General features: G+C 42.2%; 3 protein-coding genes across 4 annotated transcripts; all 3 read left to right on the top strand.

Moving 5' to 3' along the window:
- The first annotated feature begins 708 nt into the window (after nucleotides 1-708).
- On the top strand, nucleotides 709-2,721 carry LOC307263091 (parvalbumin beta-like). Its single transcript, XM_080044143.1, has 5 exons — nucleotides 709-790; nucleotides 1,580-1,646; nucleotides 1,757-1,889; nucleotides 2,221-2,330; nucleotides 2,423-2,721. Exons 2-5 carry the CDS (start codon nucleotides 1,586-1,588, stop codon nucleotides 2,446-2,448), a joined length of 330 nt encoding a protein of 109 aa, XP_079900269.1. The 5' UTR covers nucleotides 709-790; nucleotides 1,580-1,585; the 3' UTR covers nucleotides 2,449-2,721.
- An 8,769-nt stretch (nucleotides 2,722-11,490) lies between these two features.
- Nucleotides 11,491-13,416, top strand: pvalb8 (parvalbumin 8; the record flags this gene model as incomplete). Its single annotated transcript, XM_080044145.1, has 4 exons — nucleotides 11,491-11,551; nucleotides 12,026-12,158; nucleotides 12,737-12,846; nucleotides 13,283-13,416. The coding sequence occupies 4 exons, from the start codon at nucleotides 11,491-11,493 to the stop codon at nucleotides 13,306-13,308; spliced, it is 330 nt and encodes a 109-aa protein (XP_079900271.1). The 3' UTR covers nucleotides 13,309-13,416.
- A 9,737-nt stretch (nucleotides 13,417-23,153) lies between these two features.
- Nucleotides 23,154-26,921, top strand: aimp2 (aminoacyl tRNA synthetase complex interacting multifunctional protein 2). 2 transcript variants are annotated; one of them, XM_080043329.1, is made up of 4 exons: nucleotides 23,154-23,304; nucleotides 24,939-25,157; nucleotides 25,467-25,701; nucleotides 26,037-26,921. In XM_080043329.1, the coding sequence occupies exons 1-4, from the start codon at nucleotides 23,290-23,292 to the stop codon at nucleotides 26,420-26,422; spliced, it is 855 nt and encodes a 284-aa protein (XP_079899455.1). In that variant the 5' UTR covers nucleotides 23,154-23,289; the 3' UTR covers nucleotides 26,423-26,921. The 2 variants fall into 2 exon arrangements, with proteins under 2 accessions (XP_079899455.1, XP_079899454.1); XM_080043328.1 differs by having other exon boundaries at nucleotides 23,154-23,418.
- Nucleotides 26,922-27,333: the final 412 nt, after the last annotated feature.

Below are 27,333 nucleotides of genomic sequence, written 5' to 3'. Positions count from 1 at the left end.
CAGTCAGAATTTCCTTTTACCATTTTTCTTTCCCTTGTGAAACTTGACATGCACATGTGCCTAACAATATGAACAGTCTAAACAGGTTATTAGAATAACAAGTATTATAGACTTACAGAGAAAATAGGTCATCCATAATCATATATTGAGGAGGGGTGTTTCCAAAAATCATTAAGTCCACTTTGACCAATTTAAATCTATACTGCAAAGCTGCTGTATCCTCCCAGATACAGTCTTAACCTGTCAAAACACAATACTTTGACTAAATCATTTTTGCACATTCTGACACTGGCCTCAATATTATATCCATGTAGGCTATTTAGAGATATGTATACACGTTAGACTTAAAGTCAATCACGAACACAACAGTCCAAAATCAACAATGATGCGTGAAAAGTGGGAAAACAACCAAGTAGTAACAACCACTTAAGCCCGCTCATACAAATATCCAGCCTCCTGAATAGGGCTGTGTGTTTCCAGCAGGACATCCAATTCGCCCGCCTCAGCAGTGCACGGGCCTATTCTTAGCAGTGGGGGTACATTGAAGACTTCTTCAAACGCACCTTTTAAGCGTCTTCATTTGTGAAACTTAAAATAGAGCGCTCTCTGGCCACAGGTTGAGTTCTTGCCACCCCCCCCCCACCCCCACCCCGACGGTGTCAGTTATCTTATGCCTCATGTTTCAATGGAGTGAAACTATAAAAAGTCAAAGGGAGCACCAGGAGGATCACTGCAGTAGACCCGTCTCTACCATCCGTACCCCGTAAAGCAAAGACTAGCCTAAACCGAGGTGAGTTTGAGTGAGAGAAGGCAAGGCTTGGCATCTTTGAGAACACACACACTTGTGAACATACGGACTTTGCGTCGCAGCTGCAGCATCTAAAGAAAGAAAAAAAAAGAAAGAGAGAGAAAGAAAGAAAGGGAGAAAGAAAACCTTTTTTGTATTTGTGGGAGCTTCAGCTGCATGAAGACATGGATTACTGGTCAGACCTCCCAGCATCTGTAGAATCTATCAGCCTCTCGAGTTGGATATGGAGATGCAACATCAAACAAGCCACTCAGAGACAAGTGGATTCCTAATTTGCCCTCAGAAAAACTGAAGCGTTCCTATTCCAATCTATTTTATTTTCCATTTGGAATAATACACAGCTTTTGATTCAGACCTATATACATATTGATGTTATTTTAGCATCGGACCCGACCTGTTATTCAAATTATGGAGTGGTCCCTCCAAACTCCAGAGGTCATAGTTCTAAATCTGTGCTTGCCTTTATATAGCCCTGAATAGAAGTTGTAATTGGGTTGTGTTTAATCTGATTTGGTCCAAATGTGGACCAAGGTGGCCTTGGACTTTGTTGGACTACATTTAACCGTTTTAATCACTTTTGAACATATCTTATATAGAGTAGTAGACGTTGTCGCTTCAGTGTCTTTTCTAAGTATTTTTGCTGGGGGTGGGTTCTGCTCTGTTGTATTAAAGTGTTTATGTGATTGATATTCAGTATGTTATCTAATGCAATTAATGACTTGTACACAATATGCTGTAAAGGTACAATCATGGCTATTATTTGATTTGCAGATCAAAATGGCCTTCGCAGGAGTACTCAAGGATGATGCAATCGCTGCAGCCCTGGCCGGGTGCAAAGGTGACACTTCAAGTTCCAAACACCTGTGTATCTTATTGTATGGAGCAATATGCTTTTTGTGCAGTATGGATTCTTTTTCCTTTTAGTAACAAACTACTCATTCATTTCAGACGCTGGCACTTTCGATCACAAGAAGTTCTTCAAGGCATGCGGCATGCATGACAAGTCCTCTGAGGACGTGAAGAAGGCCTTCTACATCATTGACCAGGACAAGAGTGGCTTCATTGAGGAGGATGAGCTCAAGTAAGATACTCACACATCCAGCGAACACAACGCTAGGGGGAACCCTTTGTCAACAGATATCCACACAACAGACCACTTCATTCAAAAAGCATTCTTGCAGCTCCTGTTCTGATATAACAAGAGTGAATAATATAGGCTATACAAACCTTCTATGCCCCCCTGGATGAAGCTTATTTTTCTATGAGAGGGAATAGAACAAGATTTTGGCTACATGTTGGTTCTTCATTTTAGTTTCATTATATCCATTAAACGATTTCAACACTTGTGTGTGTGTGTGAGCCAGAGGTGGCTGGGGTCAGTGAACTAAACACCAAACTGTTTCTGTCCGCAGGCTGTTCCTGCAGAACTTCAAGGCAGGTGCACGCGAGCTCACCCCCGCTGAGACCAAGGCATTCCTCAAAGTCGGTGACACCGACGGTGATGGCATGCTTGGTGTTGATGGTATGTATGGACCCTCCTTCACTCTTTCCCAAGAGATGTCCTTTGTCGAAAAGCAAATGCCAACAGTGTGTTTTCCTTTTGTCTACCTGCAGAGTTCGCTTTAATGGTTAAGGCATAAAGTGGCAACTGACCAACAAGACCTGCTCCCATGGAACAACAAAAGCCCACGTCGACCTCCCCCTCCCTTTTCATCTGAATATAAATGATTTTTATACATTTGCTGAGGAGACGTTAACTCCTATGCAACACACTGTCCAAAGAAAAATGATGATTGTGAATGTCGCTCGGTTGTGTTCATGTCTTAAATATGAATTTTGCTTACTGTAAAATCTATGATGCACTTTCCAGGAACAAACGGCAAAAAAGAATAAATATTCTTCTGCTACGGTCACATGGTTTTGAAACTCTCTTTTTTATTCTTCATCAATGTGGAACATCTGACAACATCTCTCTCTATCACACACACACACACACACACACACACACACACACACACACATGCACGCAAATGCACACACACGCACACGGACACACACACACACACACACACCCTTGTACTTCTATATACACTCAACAAAAATATAAAGGCAACACTTTTGTTTTTGCTCCCATTTTTAATGAGATGGACTTAAAGATCTAAAATTCATTCCAGATACACAATATTACCATTTCTCTCAAACATTGTTCACAAATCTGTCTAAATGTGTGATAGTGAGCACTTCTGCTTTGCTGAGATAATCCATCCCACCTCACAGGTGTGCCACATCAAGATGCTGATCTGACATCATGATTAGTGCACAGGTGTGCCTTAGACTGTCCACAATAAAAGGCCACCCTGAAATGTGCAGTTTTGTCTCACAGCAAAATGCCACAGATGCCACAAGCATTGAGGGAGCGTGCAATTGGCATGCTGACAGCAGGAATGTCAACCAGATCTGTTGCTCGTGCATTGAATGTTCATTTCTCCACCATAAGCCGTCTCCAAAGGCGTTTCAGAGAATATGGCAGCACATCCAACCGGCCTCACAACCGCAGACCACGTGTAACCACACCAGCCCAGGACCTCCACATCCAGCAGGTTCACCTCCAAGATCGTCTGAGACCAGCCACTGAGAAAGCTGCTGAAACAATTGGTTTGCATAACCAAACAATTTCTGCACAAACTGTCAGAAACCGTCTCAGGGAAGCTCAACTGCATGCTCGTCGTCCTCATCGGGGTCTTGACGTGTGTGGCGTTGTGTGGGTGAGCGCTTTGCTGATGTCAATGTTGTGGATCGAGTGGCCCATGGTGGTGGTGGGGTTATGGTATGGGCAGGCATCTGTTATGGACGAAGAACACAGGTGCATTTTATTGATGGCATTTTGAATGCACAGAGATACCGTGATGAGATTCTGAGGCCCATTGTTGTGCCATACATCCATGAACATCACCTCACGTTTCAGCAAGATAATGCACGGCCCCATGTTGCAAGGATCTGTACACAATTCTTGGAAGCTGAAAATGTCCCAGTTCTTGCATGGCCAGCATACTCACCGGACATGTCACCCATTGAGCATGTTTGGGATGTGCTTGACCGGCGTATACGACAGCGTGCACCACTTCCCACTAATATCCAGCAACAGCCATTGAAGAGGAGTGGACCAACATTCCACAGGCCACAATTGACAATCTGATAAACTCTATGCGAAGAAGATGTGTTGCACTGCATGAGGCAAATGGTGGTCACACCAGATACTGACTGGTTCTGAGTCCCCAGACCCCCAATAAAGCAAAAAAATGCACATTTCAGAGTGGCCTTTTATTGTGGACAGTCTAAGGTACACCTGTGCACTAATCATGATGTCAGATCAGCATCTTGATGTGGCACACCTGTGAGGTGATGGATTATCTCTGCAAAGCAGAAGTGCTCACTATCACACATTTAGACAGATTTGTGAACAATGTTTGAGAGAAATGGTAATATTGTGTATCTGGAATGAATTTTAGATCTTTAAGTCCATCTCATGAAAAATGGGAGCAAAAACAAAAGTGTTGCGTTTATATTTTTGTTGAGTGTATATATATATTTTTTAAAGATATTTGTTTTGCATTTTCATGCTTTATTGATGGTGTAGAGACAGAGTTGAAATGGGGCAGAGAGGGGAGTGACATGCAGAGAACGACCGCGGGCTGGAATCGAACCCGGGTCTGCTGCTGGCCGAGGCCCATGGGGGGACGCCCAATACAACTGAGCTAAGGGCGCCCCCTTGTATTTCTATCTTTGTCACCATACTGCTAACTACAGTTAAAGTTAGGGTACAAGGGGCTAGCTTGTTCCCTAACTTTATTTTTCACAAATAAAGGCCAAAAACAAACCCTGACACTTACCCAATTACCTACACCTTACTCAAACATGAACCTTAAAACCAAGTGTTAACCCTTAAACAGCCCTTTACAGAAGTGAAGACTGGGCAAAAAGTCCTACTCTGATGGTTAAAAACTTGAATTGGTCCTCCAAAGTTTAAATTACAAGCACAATAAAGACTATATTTTTACAAAATGCTTAAACACTAAAAATCTATTCTATGACCAAAGCATCACAACCATGAACTTTTGTAACCATTTCCTAAACAAAAGCATCAACACTACAAACACAATTTCTTCCTGTAAAATACAAAACACATCTCAATTTGGAAAAACATACACACACATTCACACACATTCAAAAAAAAATAATAATAATTGAATACCAATCAGCCCGAGCCTTAGCACTACAAATAGACATCAGGTGAGCTCAGTTCCTTTGTGAGAACTTTGGCAACATAGAGGCAGTAACAATGAAGGAGGCTGGCTGGCAGAGAATCCTGCGCAATCTGTGTTGCTGCACAATAGCTCCCTAATACTGTAAGGACATTTAGACCGGATATCAGGCAATATCTTAGCAGTAGCTTCTCAAAGGATGACTATACATGTGATGCAGATAAGGCGATGTGGCCAGACCCAAAAAGGAGGCAGTATCCAAACTGTGAAATTATTGAGAATCCAACCACGCCAGTCTTACAGTAAAAACACTATTTTTTGATGACCATTGTTCCCTTATTTGACTGTAATGTTTGTTTATGAGTTTGTGTGTATATCAGTTTGATGCTAAACACCGTTCTGAAAAGGGATTGTTTGGTTTTAATTTACAGTTTTTGCCATATGCTTACAAATATGTTGCAGAATTTGGCTCACTGTGTCAAAACCTTGCACACAGGCCCAATAAGACACAACACTTAGATATAAACATCTCACTTATACGGCAAAATGAAACTCTAAGTCTTAAAGACACATAAAACGTGTGCCCACACACTTCTGCACTGTTTGTTTTGTGTCATGCAGCGCCATCCTTCAGACACTAGATGGTGTTACGTCCATTACAGTAACAGAAGAAGTCTGGGCACCAGCCAGAGGCAAGACACAAGTTCCATTAAATTACCTGCTAAAGAAAATTACATCTGTTGGGACATTTGATTCCTTCAACCACAGCCTTCGCAGGAGAAAAGCCTATATTGAATTACAGAGGCCCTTAAGTATTCATATCACATCAGACAGACACCAAGCAAATTAGAATAATAAAGTCCAACTCAACTGCAATTTATGATATTTTTTAAATCTTAACTGATTGTCATCCTTTTTAAAAGGTGCAGTGTGTAAAGGGAATTTTCAGAACAGACGTGTTAGAAATGGAATATAATAATACAAGTAGGGGAGAGTGGGGTGGGTTGTGTCAGGGGGCAAGTAGTGCCACCCCTTGTTTCTAGAAAACCATAGAAGAAATTGGTCATGTAACCACATATTTTTGAAGAGCCATCCATTTGACTCATCCTGTAAAGCCCAGTGCAACTCGCAACTCTGTGAGACCGGACGGGCTGAGACGTTCCAAAACTGGACCTGGCGATTTGACATGTTGAATCTTCTGCGACTCCTTGCAACGGCATTAGCCGCGCTGCAACGAGCAGTTCACATTGCTACGACTTTTCCCCTGCAACGTTCTAAAACCGTCTCGTTGCGGGACGAATCTTCGGTCTGAACTGGGCTTAAAGAAGTGAGACACACGGACTGAGAGGTAAGCACATTTAAGCTAAAAAAACTGTTTTATGACTTTCAAAGCACACTTTCTATGCTCAAGGTCTTTTGATAATTGTGTCTGAACGATTATAGACAAGTTTGACAACATTTTACACATGTTTTAGTGCTTTAGTATGCTACACTATGAGTCTATACACAGTTAGCACAATGTTAGTTCTAAACTGGTGCATCATGCTCATTTTTCCAAAATGTTGGGGTTAGGGTGATTTGTGCCAAAGGGCCGGAGGTGTATATGCTGGTCACCAAAAAGAAAGTGATTGTCTACAGTAGCGCAGAAAAGACTGACATCTCCATTTCACTTAAAGGTGAAGTAAGCGGTTTATTTATGTTAATATAAGTGTTAAATCACTCTTTATTCATACAGTGATCACTTACATAATGTGCTCGTTTCATAAAGCCGATCTCTCAGTCAGCTGCTCTGCATGTAATCGGCATATAAACTTTTCGGGGATCCCGAAATTAATATCTAATCACAAGAGAGAACGATACAAACCGAAACCCGTCTCACTCATGGTCTCACTGCCGGTCCACGCCAGAGCGACACATGGGTGAATGTTTATGCGACTACAATGGCGGAGCAGGTAAAAATCCTTCCCAATGTCTGTTTTGATGGTTTTTATCATGTTTTATCACACTTATGGATCTGAGGTGATGCTAGATAACTCGCTGCTTGAAGACCGCAGTGCATTACTGTGGTGACGTAGGGTAGGGACGAGCGAGGGGACTGCTAACTGCAGTGGAAGTTAGCTAAAAGAACCATTCCGCTTACAGCACCTTTAACAACACCACTGATGAGAGTTCAGATGGCCAGAATGATGATGATGAGTCTGCTGGTGCCTTTGTCATTGTGAGCTTTGCAGGTAAAACCATCTAGACCTGCTAGGCTTTGTTTAAGAAAATTGACCTTCATTCGTTGTAAAATATTTACTTAAAATAAACCTTAAATGAGTCATTTTCTAATGGATTTGTCTTGCTTTTATATAGCATTACAGTTTATGAGATATACTGTATGTCAAAGGAACAATTTACCCCAACGTATTCTCTCCAAAGGTACAACTTGCCCCGCACCGGGGGCAAGTTGTGCCAAGAGAACACTTTTTTCCGAAAGCTATATTTCTTAAACAGTTTATTTCAGATCCAAAGTTATTGTTGCCAGGGATGCACCACATCCTGCAATATACCCACAAATTTCAGTTGAAGACATAAATGTCAAGGTCTAACTTTAAAGTCACTTTGAGTAAAAAGTTGAACAACTCACCCCACTCTCCCCTATATTAGTGTATTATCACTTAAACTGTCAGTTTTTGGTAATTATTGCACCCCCTTTGGACAAAAGAGGTAGTATTTTTACTATGCCAGCTGTTGTTACTGGGTGAGTGTACGCGTTCCCATGACAAAGGCATTGTGAAAAACTATATAAAAATAGCATTATTTGCACCGATGGTCTCGTTTGCTGTTACATGTCATTTATAATCATCAGAGGTAAAATCAGACTGTTTCAGAAATATTTAAAAGTTCCTCGTAGCACCTTTAAACAAAACAAAAAAACTGTATCTATCCGAAAGAGGCCAGAAGGACTGAAAATTGGGGCGCCATCCTCTCTGCCAATCTATAGCCTACTTTAGGGGTGAGGCTTGTAAAGAACATTAGCAAATGTAAATGAATAAATGATCGCCTGGTAACAGTATAGTCTGTGAGGTATCAACATGGCATAAGACATCATGCACCGGGTGTGGGCAAAGGTTGCGTCGCAGCTCTCCATCCGGTGTCCTCAGGCTCTTTATCACACACACACACACACACACACACACACACACACACACACACACACACACACACACACACACACACACACACACACACACACACACACACACACACACACACACACACACACACACTACGAGAGGAGATGATTGGGTTTCTCTTTAGCTGCTCAGGAGTTCAGCTTGACTTGGAGATCACTGATGATCGGACATAACTCGTTGAGGGGCCCCATTAACAAGTTGGCACCGGGGTTAGGTTTAGGACGAAAGGCTCACAATGCAATGACAAACCACCGGGGATAGGCCGCAAGCTTTTATCCAAAATGAAAGACCAAAAGGATTCTTCCCCGAGAGCTTGAAACACCTGTTCTTGATTAATACCAGCAAAACTTATTTGGGCGATAATTGAATCATATCACAATGGATCATGATCATTTCATGAGACAACTATGTAAATGTATTTTGACTAATTTTTATTTGGCTCATATTTGTTCTCCGTCTGCAGGCCTCTGAATAATGTTTAAGAGGCTCTTTAGCGCATGTCATGACACAGCACCAGGCCAACATTGGTTGCATTTGGAGGTCGCCAGCTGACACGTTCTAATGTGTGAGAGAGCTTGCCCAGGGCTGCTGTGACCCTGTACCTTAAGTTACATTCAAGGATATCCCCAGGTATCCGGTTGCAGATATGTTGGAGACACTTTGGGAAGTGACACTAATTGGGGCCGAGGTTGCACTGTCTAATGGTCAGCACTGTGGACCGACTGTTCATTGAACTTGAGCATCTCATGTTTCCATAAACCATTTCTACCATTGCCTGTTTGTCTGTCTGTCTGTCTGTCTATTTCTCTTTCTCTTTCACACAAACACACACACACACACACACGCACACGCACACGCACACGCACACACACACACACACACACACACACACACGCACACACACACACACACACACACACACACACACACACACACACACACACACACACACACACACACACACGCACGCACTGCTATGTGCACCTTCAACTAACCTTACAACATGAAGAGAAATAACCTTTTTTTCCCTTGTGCTGCTGCAGAGAACACTCTCTCAGGAATGGGCTTAATGACCCCTGAATTTGTTTGTGTCAGAGCCGCTGGGGGCCACAAACGCCCCACGAAAATACAACCCGAATTGGTCATTTTGCAACAAGACATATTGCACAGACAAAAAAAAAAGTTTAGTGTGCAGCTATACGGCTTACAGGAAGAAAAACACAATGATCAAATGATCAAAATCAAGCCAGTGCTCAGCTCTGTATGACCTCTGACTGGCAATACCTCTATTTACATTGTTCACAGGAAGGCCCGGGACATTGCACATAATGCATCATCATCACCAAAGGCAGGACAGGACAACCACAGCAGAGGGGTGACCTCAGGTGCCTTCATCAGCACGCTTGACAAAGCAATTTAGTGAGTCTGTGTCCCCCTGTCATGTCTGAGGCTGCTCCAAAGCACCGGCATCCCTGACATTCAGTGATGAGTGGCTCGGTGTGTTTGATGTGTTGTTTTACAGTTCAATTGACTGGAGATGATCTGAACCGCCATGTGTTGTGTGTGAATCTGACTCTAATCTACTATAAGCCAGGTGGATGTTGTTGTTGTTTTTATGTTTTTATTGCACATCAGAACAAACATAGTAGATCAGTAAAAAAAAGATCGATATAATTTGATTGGAAGTTAACAAAAACATAAAACACATAACTGAAATGTGTGGGGAAAAAAACCGCATAATGGCTTAAGGTGGCCCTCCTAATGCAAGACATTTAACATAGACAAAGAAAGTAGTACAAACATGTTAAAGAAAATGTGTGATTAAGCAGGTATTAAAATATGAATGGTGGAATACAGAAAAGGAGTATGATGGTTGACGTTTGCTCAATGAGGAACATCAGTGGAACATTGAGAAAAGGTTGTCCTGACTAAGGTATGATGGAGATTGATGGCTGATCTTGTGTTGTAATGATAGATTTGGGGAATCGTACTGGGATATGTTGTGAAAACATAACGGGAATAAGTTGTGAAGACTGAAAAACAAAAATAGGAAACTTACAGTCACTGGAATAAAGGAATGGAAATAGAAGATTTTTTTTATGTCCAAGGCAGACCAGACTCAAATGGTTTGTGTATGTGCTGACCTCTTAGGTGACTCCTGTCTGCGAGACTTTAGGTTGAATGTCATGGGTTAGATTTTATTTCCCATAGCTCACCTCAAATGTAATGATAGGGGCCTAATTTGCAGTGCTACTGTATGTGGCTAAGATGCGCACAGTATTGGACTGCTGCCTGTAAAATGATATCTGTATGGGAGGGGGGAGGGATAGAGCGATTGCAGTTACATTACAGCCTCCCTGCATTTACTGTGTACTGTATAATTCTAGAGGTGAGAGGAGGAGGAGGAGGAGAAAGAGAAGGAGGAGGGGTTGACAGAGGGGGAGTGGTGGTGGTGGATGGGGAGAAGAACGCGCTTTTTAACTTAATTTGCTATTTGCAAGGGCGTTACATATGTCCACGGTCCGGTCTCTCTGTGTCCCTGGGCGTTATAAATAGGCTAGTAAAGGTTAATTAGTTAGCTGGGAAATTGGATCAGGGGCGGGCAGTTAGAATTCGATCCATAGACAGGTAACTCAAGCGATCCCTATTGTCACCGCAATCAGACCTATATAAATCCGCCTTGACAGACAGGAGTCACCACATCGCCTTAACCTCTCCTTGCTGGATCACCGACCGAGCGAGACAACACCCCCCACCCACAACACGGTAAGCGGCCGTGTGCTTTCCTTGGAGGGGTTGCTTTCGATGGAGAGAGGCTACTTTTCTACTTTTTCATCTATATTTCTCTTTTAAAAAAATCTCCTTTTGATGATTTTGTAGAGACGGATCCTCGGGCAAATATTCACTTTAGAGCACTTAAGACGAGCTTTTCCTAGTTAGACGACAGCCAGCTAGGATAATTGCGTGCGTAAAAGGTGAGCTTTTTGGGTTACATGTGCCAAAAGCCAAAGCAGGAACAGAGAAGTCATTTCTATCGTGTTTAATCCGTTGTTTGAGACGGAGAGTAGGCTAATTGTAAGAATGTCATATTCTGACTTTGACTAGAACTTATTGGGACTTCTTTCTTGCGTTCTTCTGTCTTGCACTCTCCATCAGTGTGAGGTAATGCTTCTGTACCTGGATAGAATTTGTTTCTTTAATAATTCACCATGGCTGTTCCTCCTACCTACAGGAAATAAAAATGTCGCTCTCATCTATCCTCTCCGCTGATGCCATCGACAGTGCTATCAAGGACTGCCAAGGTATCGTCTTCCATCAATATCATTATTGCTCTCCTACATTCGATTTTTTTCTTGAAGTTTTATACAGTGTTTCTGCAGGAGCCTGCACAGTCAGCTGACAATAGGCAATGCTTATGCATATAGGGCAAAGTTAGGTGCAGTATAAGCCGGGGTAGTAGGCTACATGGTTAAGGCTTTGCTATAATAGAAGCAATAGGGCACAACTCCAGAATTGATCCTGTTGGTTTTAGCACTGTGATGAAAAAATAAGAAAAAGGCTTGGCGAAGCTCTGAAATATTGAAAAAAAAATTATAAAAAGTTTGGTTATGTATATCATATTTGATAATACCGAATTGTCAGTCATATTCCACATTTTCTTTGCTGATATTTAGAGATACTTTGCCTTAGAGAAACAACTTAGAGTAGACTTAACTACATCTTGAAATGTAACTTTTGCTGTTCCTGACTGCTGCTGCTTTTCCATTCTCCTCCAGGAGCAGACTCCTTCTGTCCCAAGAAGTTCTTCCAGCTGTGCGGCCTCACACAGAAGAGCCCCCAGGATGTGAAGAAGGTCTTTGGGATACTGGACAACGATGGCAGTGGTTTCATTGAGGAAGAGGAGCTCAAGTGAGTGAGCAGCCAGTTCACTATACAGTGTTTTTTTATTATATACGTATTTGTGCCCAGGATTTAATGGGGGCAGTGGCTCTATCTGCCGGGAGGAGAATGAAATCTTATTAAAAGATAATAACTTTTTCAATATGTTTTTCGTGATATATGTGAAAGCTGCAGTGAGTGGGGGGAAACCCATTTTTATTGTTAGTTCAGCCAACTTGTCAGGGCCGACATTACATTCACAACTCGATCTCACACATTGATATCAACACTTTGTAACTTTTAACCATTGTAAGAGATTGTAGTGTCTACTCATTAGGGAGTTGTGTTCTCTGGCTAACTGTAGGAAATGTCACGGGACTGGATAGGCCCTAGAATTGAGTTGAAAAACCTGCTTTTGTATTTACTGTATACGTCACTTGTGTACTTTTAGAGGATTTTTCTAAAGTTTTTTATTTGAACAGAATGTACTTCTGTGTTAGTTCCTGAATTAGGCCTTTGTGGTTATTGCTCTGTATCCAGTTGTTACTGTTATTGAGATGTACCTGCTCTAACCTGAGTGTTTTCCTCTGCGTCTCTGTGTATGCCAGGTTCTTCCTCCAGAGGTTTTCTCCTGGAGCTCGCGTTCTGACAGACAAGGAGACCAAGGGCTTCTTGTGTGCTGCTGATGACGACAGCGATGGCAGGATTGGAGCAGATGGTGAGGGGATCCACACCTATACTTGATGTAGCCAACATGCAAAATGTGCATGTGTGTGATAGTTAAACCAATGATTGTCCACATACTGTCTACATGTTCCGTTATAATGCAGATTGATTCAATGGAATCAGTTGTATCCCTAGAATATTGGGACTGTTCAGTGTCACTGTTAAAAAAATGGCACCTGCACAATATTTCCTCCGACTGTTGGTGATTTTACATCTTGGAATGAGTTTAATTGTATTTACAAATGAATATGCTGTTAACTTGAAGGCACAACAGTGGGCCCTGCTAGGCATCACCATGGAAGCTTTGTCTTTAGTGGTTTAATATATTTATTGTTACTAAACTATAAAAAATACATATTTAGATATTTGGCAGGTGAGGTAAATAATCAGGTGTGACATTTGTCTAATGAGGTTCCTTTTATCTACAGAGTTCCAGGCCATGGTCTTGTCCTAAACTACTGGACTCCAATCGCTCCGACTCGGTCAACATCTCCAACCCCGCCTCCCTATCCTACTGCTTCAAGGGCTCTCTTCATTTGAATCACTCATTTTCCATCGTAGATTAAAACAAAAATCCCAAAACGATTATTTTTATGTTGAAAAAGACTCCCTCTGATCCACAGACAAACCACACTCTCATCAATTTTTGTTCCTCTTTTTAATTTGTATTAGACAGATCGTAAGGCTGTATTTCCCAAATAGATGTACAATTTACCAAATGAATGAAAACAAATAAAATAATAAAACCCAAGTCCCATGGCTCCTTTACATATTTTCATGTTCCTGAATGTCTTCTGATCAGATATGGTTTGAGGTGAAAACGGGTGGCTTGACACAAAACACAAAGTTTGTTGAATGGTTTCAAATTCACAAGATGGTGTAATCCCACCTCCTGTAATGTGTTTTGTTATAGTTTTGTTCTGTGGTGTCCTGAAATCTTCCCTTATTACCCATACGCAGCGGTAAATGAGACTGAATGTCAGACAGTCACGAATATGAGAAGTCAGACATGTCCTCAAAACACAGGGTTTCTAATTGAGGTGTATATACAGCGCTATACAGTGTGTGTGTGTGTGTGTGTGTGTGTGTGTGTGTGTGTGTGTGTGTGTGTGTGTGTGTGTGTGTGTGAGCCTATAGTTATAGAGCAAGCGCAGGGGAAAAGCAGAGAAGGTGACCTTGATGACCACCTGAGTGTCACAGCGGCTGGATCGAGTGACACCTGACCTCAGCTTTGCAAATAAACCCAGCTGAACCTCGGTGCTGCACCGGCTAGGGCAACACACACACACACACACACACACACACACACACACACACACACACACACACACACACACACACACACACACACACACACACACACACACACACACACACACACACACTCACTCACGCACACAAAACCCAATGAATTTGCAAAAATCAAATATCAAATACAGAAACCCATCCATGCAAACACATACACACACACACGCACACACACACACAATCCAAAATATGCACATGAACACACGCAAATTATGTTTGTGTTTACATATGCACCAGTGTGATGCATATGTATGTGATGTGGTATGAATGCATGCAAGTGTGTGTGTGTGTGTGTGTGTGTGTATGTGTGTGTGTGTGTGACGTGTGTGTCTGTGTGTGTGTGTGTGTGATGCTTTGTAGGAGATGCAAGCTCTGCAGGATGCTATACCTGAGAATGCTATAGCCTTACATGTAATCCTTTGCTATGTCTACCTGGCAGCTCAGTATTGCTTGCTGTCTGAGGGTATATTAAAGAAGAGACATTTTATTACTCTCGCCCAAGCTCTCACACAGGATTTACAATCTCACAAATCTGCATCCCCCAATTTAGAGACTTTGAATATAGCTCATACAGAAGCATTTTTCATTCTCTGCATTTAGGGGATTCATTGGATTAAAATGAACTACCACCTCGCCCAGCCTTACCCACTCACTTGAGGCGCCAAGAGTACACGCTCCTTCAGCCGTTCCATCTCAGTGTCATTTTAATTACCTGTATATTACAGGGAGAACCTGACTATTAAGGCAGACACCTGCTACTCAGAACTATGGGGCATAACCTGGTATTAGCATGAGGCCATGGTCACAAGCATGTAGGGTGTGTAGTCATAACTATTGCTGCTTCATTCAGACAGTGTGCTTTTATATCGATAGAGAGGTTGGTAGAGTTTTTCCTTCTTCTAGGATGTGCCACATCGTACATTTCACTTCCACTCTGAGAAAAAATGTGAAAAGTAAAGTCATAAAAAATGTATGCACTGTTTAATACTTCATGTTTTAATTTGAGACAATATCAGTCAAGGTCAAGTTTTTCCCTTATTGAAAGACAAATCCATAAATCATCTCGTGCAATTTAGTATATCACAATCCAAAGTGTAGCAAAGTGACAAAAGCCAGACACATTAAAACACACAAGGGCGAGCAAGCCTTTGAGATCCAGCAATGCTACAATTACGCTGAGTAAAATACAACAGTGACGATGTATATTTGAACATGAATGTGTATCTTTATAGTCTAGAAATTAGTGCTGTTCTCAGGGATAAGTCTTAAGGTTAAATTTCACAAGGAAATGCAGTAGGAATAATGGGTTTGAAAATCCTAAAAAAAAAGTATGTAAATGAAAACTTCCGGCAGAAATGTCAGGTTATCATCATAAAATAACTATTTGAGTAAATGGTTCGTTCAAAAGATGAATTGGAAATCATACCAATCCCCTTGCATGCCTTGTTCTACAGTATACATATTAAAGCATATTCAATTCTGATCCAAAAGTAGTAGAACTACTACAAAATGCATCCTTGCATCCCTCCATTTGCTTCCAGTGAAATCCAGAATACAGTACAGGATCCTATCGATTACATACAAGGCATAATATGACCTTTCCCCTATAACATTTCTGAGCTCCTTATTCCTCACTCCACTCCTCGCCTCACCCTCTCAGAACCTCAGATCCTGGTCTTTTATCTGTTCCTCGCTCCAATTACAAAACAAAAAGTGATTGAAGCCTTCGCCGTTTTATCCCCAACCCTGTGGAACCATCTCCCTCGTTCTGCTGAAACTTTGGACAGTTTAAAGGGTCTTTTAAAAACCCACCTTAATACACCAGCCTCTATGTGAAGGGTGATGCCCCTTTGTGCTAGCCTGGTCCAACCAGACCATCGTACTTCATTTCATTTGTACAGAAGGTCTGGAACTGCTCTATTTGGCAAACGTTCACTCACTTGGAGGCGGGTGTCTGTTGAAGTTTAAAACTATTGGATCTGCCCAGTGCCACTCTGGATCAGCCAACCAATCACATAATGTTTGGTTGTGATGGTGCGTTCCAGTTGTAATGGGAACTAGTCTATGGATCTACCGGTACCTGGCAACGGTAACGTGCTAGAGCCTAACGTTTAGTTATTTGGATGAGAAAGGTTGTAGGCGTCCGCCGTCCATACTTTTGCGAGCAGATGCACTGGAGCACAGACAGGTAGGAACTACCAAGTCGGAAATCTCCGAGTTCCGAGTATAAAGGAACGCAGCATTCAACTGAAACTGGAGCGCAACTTCGACGTCATCGTTCTCAGCCACTCGCTCTGTTCGCTGATTGGACGGCCGTCAATTTTCCTCAGCTAAATCCCACTAATACACCCCAGCCCCAGACTGACTACTGAAAGAAAAATTCAATTTGGGCAGAAGTAGGTAGGCGGGCGGAGCCAGGCTACCTTTGTGCTATGCCTTTCTGTAATTTTTTTTTTCAGATGCATTTATGCATGTGTGTGCAAAGAACTTTGTAACTGTGTGTTTTTAAAATGTCTATATAAATAAAGTTTTACTTCCTCAAAATAAAAGGGTAAATACAAAACACTGGACATGCACAGACAGACACAGCACTTATGAATCAAATCCTGTATCCATATCTGCTGCTGTCACTTTGTGATCCCGCAGACATGGGCTGGGACAAGGTTGGGGAAGCCAGTAGGTAACAGAAGCCAAGGGGACACACGGTGGTGCCGTGACCCCTGCAGGTCAGCAGAGGCGAGTGGTAAACAGGAAGGAAATGTGAGCCAACAGGTCGACACTGACTGCTGGATGTGCTGCTGTGCGACAGCAGTACAAGATAATGTGACAAGCAGATTACTGGGGATGGACTCAAGGGCAGAGGGAGGGAGGGAGAGAGAGTTTTTCACTGACAGGCTAATTAGGTCCAGCAGACCCGCTGGGCTGACAATCTGAGAAAAATGACAAATGGCAGCAGTTGTTTGGACTGCAAGGTGAACATGCCAGAGGTCTTGATAGTCTTGTTCCATCATCTGTCTGCTGCTAAATCAGCAATTAAGATGTAACAGTTCAAAAGTAAAAGAGTTATTTTAGTAGTTTTTACTAAGTTGATGGAAAGAAATGGACTAGCTAGCAGATATCATAACTGAAATGATGTAATTAAAAAACTAAAAATCAGAGAGAAATATATTGTTTCTAATTTGTGCCATGTTAAGAGGGTATGCTTTTGTATTATTAGAAGAGAGAGGGGAAAATGTTAACAGGGCTACATTTTGTAATACAGTTCTCAGCAGTGATAGTAATTTAGCAGCACTTCTACACGGCAACGATTTTGACACAAACGCAAACCCTAACCCTTTTTACGTTTGGGGCCTATCATTTACATGATAACAGCATTGCTGTCTTAAGAACGTAAACTTTTGAAACCAATTTCCAGAGTGGAATCTTTTCAAATCTCAACTCCAGCGTCACCATGTGAATAGGAATGCAGTTCCCTGCGATAAGCCCTGTCTAGGGCTTAAATATAACACTCGCCAAATGCGGGTACATTTAGTCCAAGTGAGTAGTAGGTTATTGACACCACCCGCCAATTTGCCTAGTGAAAGATGTGTGCTCTGCCGGCTTTTCTAACAACTAATAAACTTGTGTCACCACCGGTAAACAGTTTTCTACATTAAAAAACACTATCTATAGACCAGATCATAACAGTTAAGTTATAATACAAACAAAGCATTAGGCTGCGGCTTGACATTAATAGCATTTCACTGGACAAACGTGAGCTGACTTTTATTTTCAGGCAGAAAGGGACAGGAAGGCTGGACACATAGGTCCATGTTCACAGCCCCGCAGCGCTCCGGTCACTAGGATGTCTTTTTGAAAACGTATAGGAAAAACCTTCCCGTTTTCAGCGCGACTGTAGTTGTGTAAACTTGGCCTTACATGACCCGTCAAGTTCCATGTATTGGTGTGCTAGTGTCATTGTCTTTTTCGTGTTTCCTGTTTTATTTTGGTAACCATTGTCTCATGTTTAATCCCATGTATTTTCAAGTTTACCTCCTGTTTGATCTCTGGCAAATGTGTTTCACCTGTGTCTGGTTGTCTCCCCTGTCTACCAGCATTTAAGTCCTCATCTTCCTTTTGTTTGTTGTTGGATCATTGGCGTGTTGGTGTCTGCCTTGTTTAAATAGTTATTGTTCTAAGTCTATATTCCTAGTGTATACTGTTCCTGTCTCCAAACCGGACATCATCTACTGTATACCTGCCAGTAAGCTCACTGCAAATAAACCCTTCACATCCCCTCTAAGCTTGTCTGTGTGCTTGGTTGCTTCACCTGCTGTCTGCACCTGCACCAGTAATAGCTGTTGCAGGCAGCAGTAGTCACCGTGAAACGTTAGGATGCAGGCAATACCTAACTGGTAACACTTTATAATAATGCTCATTTTGAAGTGATGCATAAGTCATTTGTAGGTCACATATAAGTCAATAGATAATGATGAACCAATAATGTACAAAACCGTAATATATATTTGTAGATCATTAAGTGTTATCACAAATGTGTTGTAAAGCTTTTAGTAAATCATGAAATGCTCATAACACATCATTGGCAAATTATTAATAAGTCACTTACAAATCTGATTGGTCGAAACTTGCCTATAGTCAACTAATAATCAAATGAATAACTATTAGAGGAAATGGAGTAACCAAGCAAACCTAACTAAATATTGAGCTTAACTTTACATGTATATTTGAAAACATTTTGTGGGACAGCTACTACTACTATATCACTCAATTGGTCTGGATAGGCGCTGTAGGATGGGCAAATAGGCCCGGCCTGCCTTTCTGCTCGGCACTTCAATAATTGATGCCCTCGCTTCATTGTCACCAAAAACTCATATCAAGAAAGGAGTGTCAGGCTCACCTTACTTATTAAGTCTGTGTGAAACTTTAATGTGCACCCCATCTTCAGCTGATAACAAACTGAAGTGTTTGAGCCAACGGGTTTAAAAGGTGGAATCAGCAATTCTAAGCTTGTTGTCAAAATCGGTGAATATCTCCTCGCAATCCGTTACCTGGCCGTACTGTGTGCGCTGAAAAAAAAAAATCCAATGTTAATACACAGCCTAGACTCTGTAAATGGGCATCCTGCTACGGTGGGCACCAATTGTTTACATACCAGTTCACAGAGCCATAGCCTAAGTATTTTTATTTTTTTTAATTTTTTTTAATACCATATTTTTTCCAGGGCTGATCACATTTTTGAGCCACTACCAGTCACATTTGGAGCTCAAAGGTATCGGAGATGTTGCTACCCGATAGTCTGAACCAGTAGGAACATCGTAAAAGATTTAACTGGCGTGTTAGGATGACTGAATGGGCTTTGTGAGCTCTGTGCAGGAACTTGATCCATAATGCAGGGGATGACAGCACTGCCTCTGTTCCCTAACAAGCATTAGTCCTGAGCCTCTACTTATGATGTCTGCTTGCAGCTTCTCTTCATAAATGAATGATAGGCCATGCACATATCAATAGCCATCCCTGAAGCACACGGACGCTCGAAGAAAGAGATTTCCCGTAGTCTATTTCCATCCTGGCTTGAGCCTATTGTTTACACATCCACCAATAGATAAGTTATAGCCTATATATACACTGTGCTGTGTCCATTAACTGGACTAATGCAAGTTTGCAATTTTAACTAAAAGCCACACCCTGGCTTAACCCCTGAGCAGCAGTTACATGTGCTGACTCACACTCAGACAGAGTAATGGTTGTTGAGGAGCAGTAGACTTTTCAAAATATGAACGCACAATTGGATAAGATGGCAAGATGGAGTCATCCAGAACAAACTTATTTTGACAAACTAATGGAGGCAAACTTTCCGGTTGGAGAGGACAACTAAACAAAATAAATGTCAAAGTGAACTGTTGGGTCAGTGAACACCTCTTAGCATCCTTATGTAAAAGTAGATACAAACATAAGGTCACCTGGTGCATTCAAAAGCACAAGTGTGTGCGTCTAACCCATATTTATGGAAATCTTCATAAAAAATGTCAATAAACCTTACAATTTCGGTCATGCTTTTCTTTTGCAATTTGCTCCTTTCTTTGTTTTAAAAGTACATTTCACAGGCTTCGTGACTTGTAAAGTGATACCTTTCTCCTTATAGCTGTGCATATAAATGTAACACCAACCAGCCTTCAGAATCAATATCATGCAATCCCAGCAGGCCCATGGACTAAATGCTCTACATGCTCAGGGATGTTATCGACCCCTTCTGTCGAAAAACCTTTACGAACCCTTTTAATGCACCTTAACTATGAATTTTAACTGTGACATCAAACATCAAAGTAAGTGAAATTCTTGACTACACTGAACCCGTGGACCACATATAGCCTACAAGGTATTAGCTGTGTTTAAAGCAAACGTTTGATCTTCTGGGAAATATTGGGAAAGTATTTATTGGCTCCAAGTCTGAGGTGTTGTCAGGAAAATAACCACAACTCCAGGAACTCACAACTCCCAGTCAAGAGATAGTCCGGCACTTAAGCCCATGTAAAACTGTTTTCCCGTTGTGTTTTTGTTATGCCTTAGTTTTTGTATGCATTATCAAACAACATACAACGTGTAGAGCCAAGCTACAGCTTCTTCCAACTGTTAACAGTCTCTGTGCTATGCCAAGCTAACCATGTTCTGGCTGTAGCCTTATATCTAATAGACATAAATAAGATTATCAGTACTCTCTGCCAGGGGGCTAGAAAATCACAGTTTTCCAAATGTCCAACTAGTCCTTAAAATGTCCCTTCTACATAATCAACTCTATAGGCCAATAATCCATTGGAGTGTCAGTTCACACACTGTTTATCTGTCAGTAACCTGGTAAGGCTGAGTCCAAGTACGATAGCACCTACAAGGCCAACGTCAACCCCCATCCTACACCCATACTACGTATACTGACAGACTCCATGTCCCTTGTTCCTACATGATTTAAAGAACTACTGTGAATAGTCAGGTTTCAGCTCCCTCGGTAGTCTCGGTTTCTCGCTCTGGTCATCAGATCTGACTGTTAGAGCTGCCAGGTTTGTCCCCTTACACACACACACACACACACACACACACACACACACACACACACACACACACACACACACACACACACACACACACACACACACACACACACACACACACACACACACGCACATTACCACCATACCACTACTCCTACCCTCTCTCTCTCTCTAGCCAAACTTCAGCGCATGGTGAATTATTCAGAGTTAACAAGCTGTTGGATCGGCAAACTCAATTGTGCATTTTCATTAAACCTGTCTTGCCGTGTCAAGCGGAGGAGGAGAGGATGTAGCTAAAGTGTAAAGCAGCACCAAGCCAATTCTTCTAACAGAGAGGTGACAGAGAAAAAAGATAAATGTAATGGGACGGGTCAAAGGAAAGCCATACAGTATATCAGGCAAAGGCTCGGCCTCTTCAATTGCTTTCTGGACAAACATTGTGTTGCCAGGTTTGAGTCAGTCAAAAGATCACTTGTCATTGTCAACACATGGCTGGAATGAGATGACTGATTATTTATTGTCATATACTGTATGCAATGCTTATATGCAATACTTTGAATATCTATTTATATAGGCTATAGGTCACGGAAACGCTGACGTCTAGCGAGACACAAGAAAACAAAAAGCAGACAGGTGGTTGAATTAATCGCACGGTAGAAAACTCCACTGCAGCCCATCTGCCATGGTTGTTTATGGAAATGTATGTGTGAAATACATTTCAATTTGTTTTACATATTCCTCCCAATCTGCCTCTGAAGCTGAATTAGTAAGGCAGCTAGACTGTACACTCCACCTAATAACACATAGCCCTTGTGCACACACACACATATACACACACAGGTGTGCCCATACTAGCACACACACAAGGTTTAAACAAAGGTCACACAAATATACAAACATACATAAACCCATACATATAGCATACATAGCCAACTTTAATGTGTACTATTCTAAAGGATGGTATGCCTATTCGTGGAATCAGTTACAGAATCATGTGCACACATTTTTTTTATTGAACAAGCATGTTTTATCTTCATTGAGGTTTTTGGACTGAACCATTCCTTGTGTGGATATGAAATGGATATGGATGACACAACAAAAAATAAATACGGTAATCTTATTGTTATTTTGTGTTTAATGTTAAAGAAACAGCCTGCTAAAACTGCAACTGTATCTTGATTTTACATTAATTGGAAAAGACTGAAATTTCACTTTTTATAGTCTGACCAAATATTAGAAATCGGCGAGCTCATTGTCTTAAACCAAAGATCACTGCAAACATTTTGAATTGAGCAAAGAATTTGATGATGTATGTAATGTAAAATGTAAATTTCCCCACTGAAACAAGTAGGATATGAACATTTTGCATGCCCTCTATGGGCTGAAACCTTCAAGAATGTGGCACTCCTGAAGACGTCCCATTTAGTCATGTCACAGCAGGTAGCTATGATGCCTAGATGGGAGTTATCAAAACATCACAAGAGGGTTTCTTGTGTATCACAGAAAATAAATAAAGAATTTAAATTGATATGTCAAATTTAAAAGAAAAAAGGGGAAAAAGAAAAAAGAAGCTCAATCAAAAGTCAATGTTGATCACCAGCAATGGTCTGTCTGACAGAAGACATAGGCCTACTCTGTGTTAATCAGTGAACTTTCAAAGACGCTGCAAACATTATACTGTGGCGTCATCTAGCGCATTTGGGATGATGCATGCACAGAGAAATGTGATATAATGGCAAGTAAAATGTTGCAAATCTGTATGCTTTTAGCGCCAAGTTGTGAGAATTACTACTACTACTACTACTACTACTACTACTACTACTACTTCTCAAAACACCGCCGCAATACTTTACTTTTATAATAGGTCCATGTAGCCTACTTTACTTTATGTCTTCAGCTCTTACTTTCACCGGACGTGACGTCTATGCGGCCTCTTTCCGCCGTAACCGGTGTGCGTCGGTCGAGGGCTGCTGCTGCTGCTGCCTGTCAACACTACACAACCCCAGATCACGTCTGTGACCGGGATTTTATTTTGTACCTTTTAAAACTGTTTGTCTCTGACAGTCCCTTAACTGCCCTCCATCATGCCCATGTACCAGGTAAAGCCCGTCTGTGGGGGACACATTAAGACTGATTTACCAACCTGCATGTACAACTTACCAAATGTCCACGCGCCGCAAGGGGAGAGCTGCACCTCCGAGCACGCGCTCCAGGTAACTGTTAACACATTTCATTTCGACAAGGTTATTTTTATTTCATTTTATTTTCAACTGGTTAGCTTGTGTGCTGCTCTCGTAGTTTCTCCCGCATTTCGTTAAGCTTTTCGGCTATTAATACTCGCGCCTCTCTCACGTATTAGCATTAGCTGTCTTTAGCCGAGCGAGCTAGCTAACTTCACTCGTAGAAGAGGCTATGAGTAGTCTTACTTCTGGCTGATGCAACAGCTTCCCCACATCCCCACGGCTCCACCAAGGTATTATGAGGAGACCATTAGATACTACAAGTAACTTGTCTCCACCAAACACATAAGTGTGTATGATGGCGACATGACTGCATATTGGAGACCTTTACTCCAGCTGGGCTCAAATATCATCTTACTACATACTCATGTCCTGCGCTTAAAGGTGGGGTAAGTGATTCTGGAAAATGTTTGTTGACCAAATCACTTTTTGTCAAATCAGTTAATATGCTTCCTGTCTGAAGCCTACTGATTTTTGCGCTGATTTGTTTTGTGTAATTACAGTGTAGGCTCTTTAAACGGCTTTGTACACACAGGGAATGTAAACAAAGGGGGCCCACCATAGCATACATGCCCGTTTACAGAGCATAGGCATAGAGCAAATGTGAGGAGAAATTCACTGATTTGACACAAAGTGATTTTGTCAACATTCCCCAGAATTTCTTACCCCATCTTCAAAGACAGTCTAATGATTAGATGTACTTCACCTCTGCTGCGCTTAATTCAATTCATTGCACTTCACTAATCCGTCAGTTCATTTACAAATATATAATCAAATGTGTTCCACCTCGTCAAAATACAACAGCAAAATGATACACATTAATTCATCAGCAATAATAATGCATACTAACTACACTGTTATAGTAATACAATAATCAAGGGGGGTTTTCCAGTACATTCATTGCATTACATGGTACTATGTAGTCTGGCTGGCCTGATTTAGACAACTAGTATCGCGCTCTCGGAAAATGGAGCCTGGAGCGTAATACTAGTTGCCAAAGTCCTCCTCTTCCTCTTCCCCGCTGTAGCCTACTGTTTATGCTCCGCTCAGAACCGGAGACAATAGAAAGTGCAAACGTGTGTTTGATAAGGTTTGATAGTATCCAGGTCGGCAACCAAATTGCACTTTTTTGAAAGGAAAACGTTGCGGCTTCCTGGGCTTAGCGCCGCCCAAGACGATTGCGATTGGTTTAAAGAAATCAAAACAGGGCAGCCCATTTTCCCTCTCCGGATACTAGAAACTAAATAGCCTGGATCCAGACCATACTACTACTAGCTGTTGGTCGGGCTGTGCGAGATTACATGGTATGTGCTTGTCTTTAGGTAATATTTCCAAATGTAGCACTTTACCTTGTTAAATATAATGGTGCAAATTTACACCTGGGTTGAAAAACCTGATGTGTTTAAATTGTTTAAACTATAAAATGCTCACACTGTAAAATAACTGAGCGATGCACTCTCTCTCTCTCTCTCTCTCTCTCTCTGTGTCTCCAGAATGGTGAGGTGGACCCAGCCGTCAGAGCTCTAGAGGCACGGCAGGACGAGATCATGAGGAAACTGTACGAGCTGAAAGCGGCTGTGGAAGGCCTGGCCAAGACGGTCAACACCCCCGATGCAGACCTGGACCTGACAGTCAGCAGCAGCCTCTCCACACACAGCTGCAGCTCCACAAGCTTCAAGGGCGTCACAGACCTGGACACAGTCCTGGGCAAGGTGAGAGTCTAGGAGTATCACGAGCACTATATGACTGTGATTCTTACCTCCGACGTATTTAGCATTTTCTCTGTGGCAGGAGCGTTCTATAAATGTTTTTTTTCTGATCACACCCCATCGTTAACTGCCTGTCATTACAAGTTATACTTCATGAACGTGCGGAACCTGTTCACGCTGGAATTTGTCTTGATGCACATATTGCGAATGTAGTCCGATGACATGATACTGGCCTAGTTACAGCAGACACATGTGGTACTGTATTAATTTTGTTCGCTGCACGTATTCACCTCTTTCTCTTTACTTGACCAGGACCTAGGTGCTCTGCGTGACATTGTCATTAACGCCAACCCGGCCCAGCCCCCCCTGACCCTGCTGGTGCTCCACAGTCTGCTGTGTCAGCGCTATCGGGTGCTCTCCACCGTCCACGTCCACTCCTCAGTCGCCAACGTGCCGCCACAGCTCCTGTCCTGCCTGGGCCCGCGCCACGCAGACAGCTACGCCCGCCAGATGTTCCAGATGGGCTTCACCCTCATATGGAAAGATGGTAAGCTGCAAGGAGGAGGGTTAGGCGAGGGTTAGCTGTTCCACAGGCAGTGCAACAATCACATGCTTAAAGCTGTCAGTAAATTATAAGAAAAGGGAACACATAGCATATCTCCCCATGCTATACCTGAAGCAGTGCTATATGCAGGTGGCACACAGATCTTGTGCACAACAATTCTGCTGTATATTTAACTTTTTAACTGCACAAAGTAATTGTAAAATGTCACCATGTTTAAGGAGTAATTGTCAAATTGACATGCGTCTGAATGCTGTAAATGCTTATACCTCTTTATCGTCTTTTACCATGATGCAACATATCCTTTGTTCGATTCACAGTGCCCAAACTGCAGATGAAGTTCAGCGTTCAGAACATGTGTCCCGTGGAGGGTGAGGCCAACGTGGCGCGCTTCCTCTTCAAGCTGCTGTCGCCCTACCCCAGTGACCCTGCCGTGGCCACGTTGGTAGACAACATGGTGGACATGTCTTTCTTCCAGCTGGCAGAGGGCAGTCCCAAGGAGCGCGCCGCCGTCCTGCGCGCCCTCAACGCCGCGCTGGGCCGCAGCCCCTGGCTGGCCGGGCCCGAGCTCTCCCTGGCCGACATCGCCTGTTACTGCTGCGTGCTCCAGAGTGGCTCCACCTCCTCCGCACCCTCCCACGTCCAGCGCTGGATCAAGTCCTGTGAAAACCTGGGACACTTCAGCCCTGCCAAGCTACTCCTGTAGTGACTGTCCCACGACCGGACCCCCAGATGGGTGTTTTTACCCAATAAGCAAAGTGAGAGGAGGGCGTTAGAATATTCAACTATGACAGCCCCATGTCTGGAACACCTTCTAATGCTTCCCTCCCCACTGTAGTTTTTCCACTGAACTGACAGACTCAGTAGAAGCAAAATGGTTGATGGCTAAAGTAACTCTAAAGTAAAATATTTATCTCCGCCAAGCTGCTTTTGTATAACAAAGAGATATTTTGCGAAGGGAAGGAAGCATGAGAGGTCTGTAAAGACAAAGGGCTTGGTGATGGATTAAATCAAAAGGTACTGGCAGAAGTTGTTAGTCCAACACACACTGTACACACCTTCCACCTACTTTGTGCCTAACATGACCCTGTTCTAAATGTGTATTTATGTGGGCTAACGGGTATTACTAGGTGTTTTAAAAAGCAATACCTTGTACCATTTTTTTTTTTTTCGGAAATCATTAAAACCTCCACTTTGGATCAAACTTTGAACTCGGACTTGGGATTTGTTTAATTCCACTGTTGGATCACTTTAACATCTAATTTCCTGATGTAACATAATAAGTGGCTATGCTGAAGTGCACCTGTGTGTCCAGCAGGTAGCAGCATTGTCATTTAGAAATTGAAGGTGATTTATTTTCCTAACACATTCACCTGCTGATCCTCTCTAGAGTGACACAGTGCAGCTGCACCACATCCCACCATACATGAAGTGAAATATAGGGAAACACTAGACGGCTGGTTCTTCCATGACTCATTTAATGCAAGAACTTACATCTTTGGGAAATCTGGATTCCACATGGTTTACATTTCTTATTAGCACATTACCACAGTAGAAAAAAACAAGCGCAAGCACGCCTGTGCATTCAGCTTGCTATTCAAAACATTAAATTGGATT

This window comes from Ammodytes marinus (assembly GCF_949987685.1).
Source record: "Ammodytes marinus genome assembly, chromosome: 16".
NCBI classification, from domain to species: domain Eukaryota; kingdom Metazoa; phylum Chordata; class Actinopteri; order Uranoscopiformes; family Ammodytidae; genus Ammodytes; species Ammodytes marinus.
The sequence above is the reverse complement of the archived record's forward strand: the minus strand, read 5'-3'. Positions and strand labels throughout refer to the sequence as shown.

Coding starts and splice junctions, on each gene's coding strand:
- LOC307263091 (XM_080044143.1), top strand. CDS start 1,586: ATGGCCTTCGCAGGAGTACTCAAGGATGATGCAATCGCTGCAGCCCTG. Junction 1,647..1,756: donor AGCCCTGGCCGGGTGCAAAG/GTGACACTTCAA, acceptor CATTCATTTCAG/ACGCTGGCACTTTCGATCAC. Junction 1,890..2,220: donor ATTGAGGAGGATGAGCTCAA/GTAAGATACTCA, acceptor TTCTGTCCGCAG/GCTGTTCCTGCAGAACTTCA.
- aimp2 (XM_080043328.1), top strand. CDS start 23,290: ATGCCCATGTACCAGGTAAAGCCCGTCTGTGGGGGACACATTAAGACT. Junction 25,158..25,466: donor TGGACACAGTCCTGGGCAAG/GTGAGAGTCTAG, acceptor TTACTTGACCAG/GACCTAGGTGCTCTGCGTGA. Junction 25,702..26,036: donor CACCCTCATATGGAAAGATG/GTAAGCTGCAAG, acceptor TTCGATTCACAG/TGCCCAAACTGCAGATGAAG.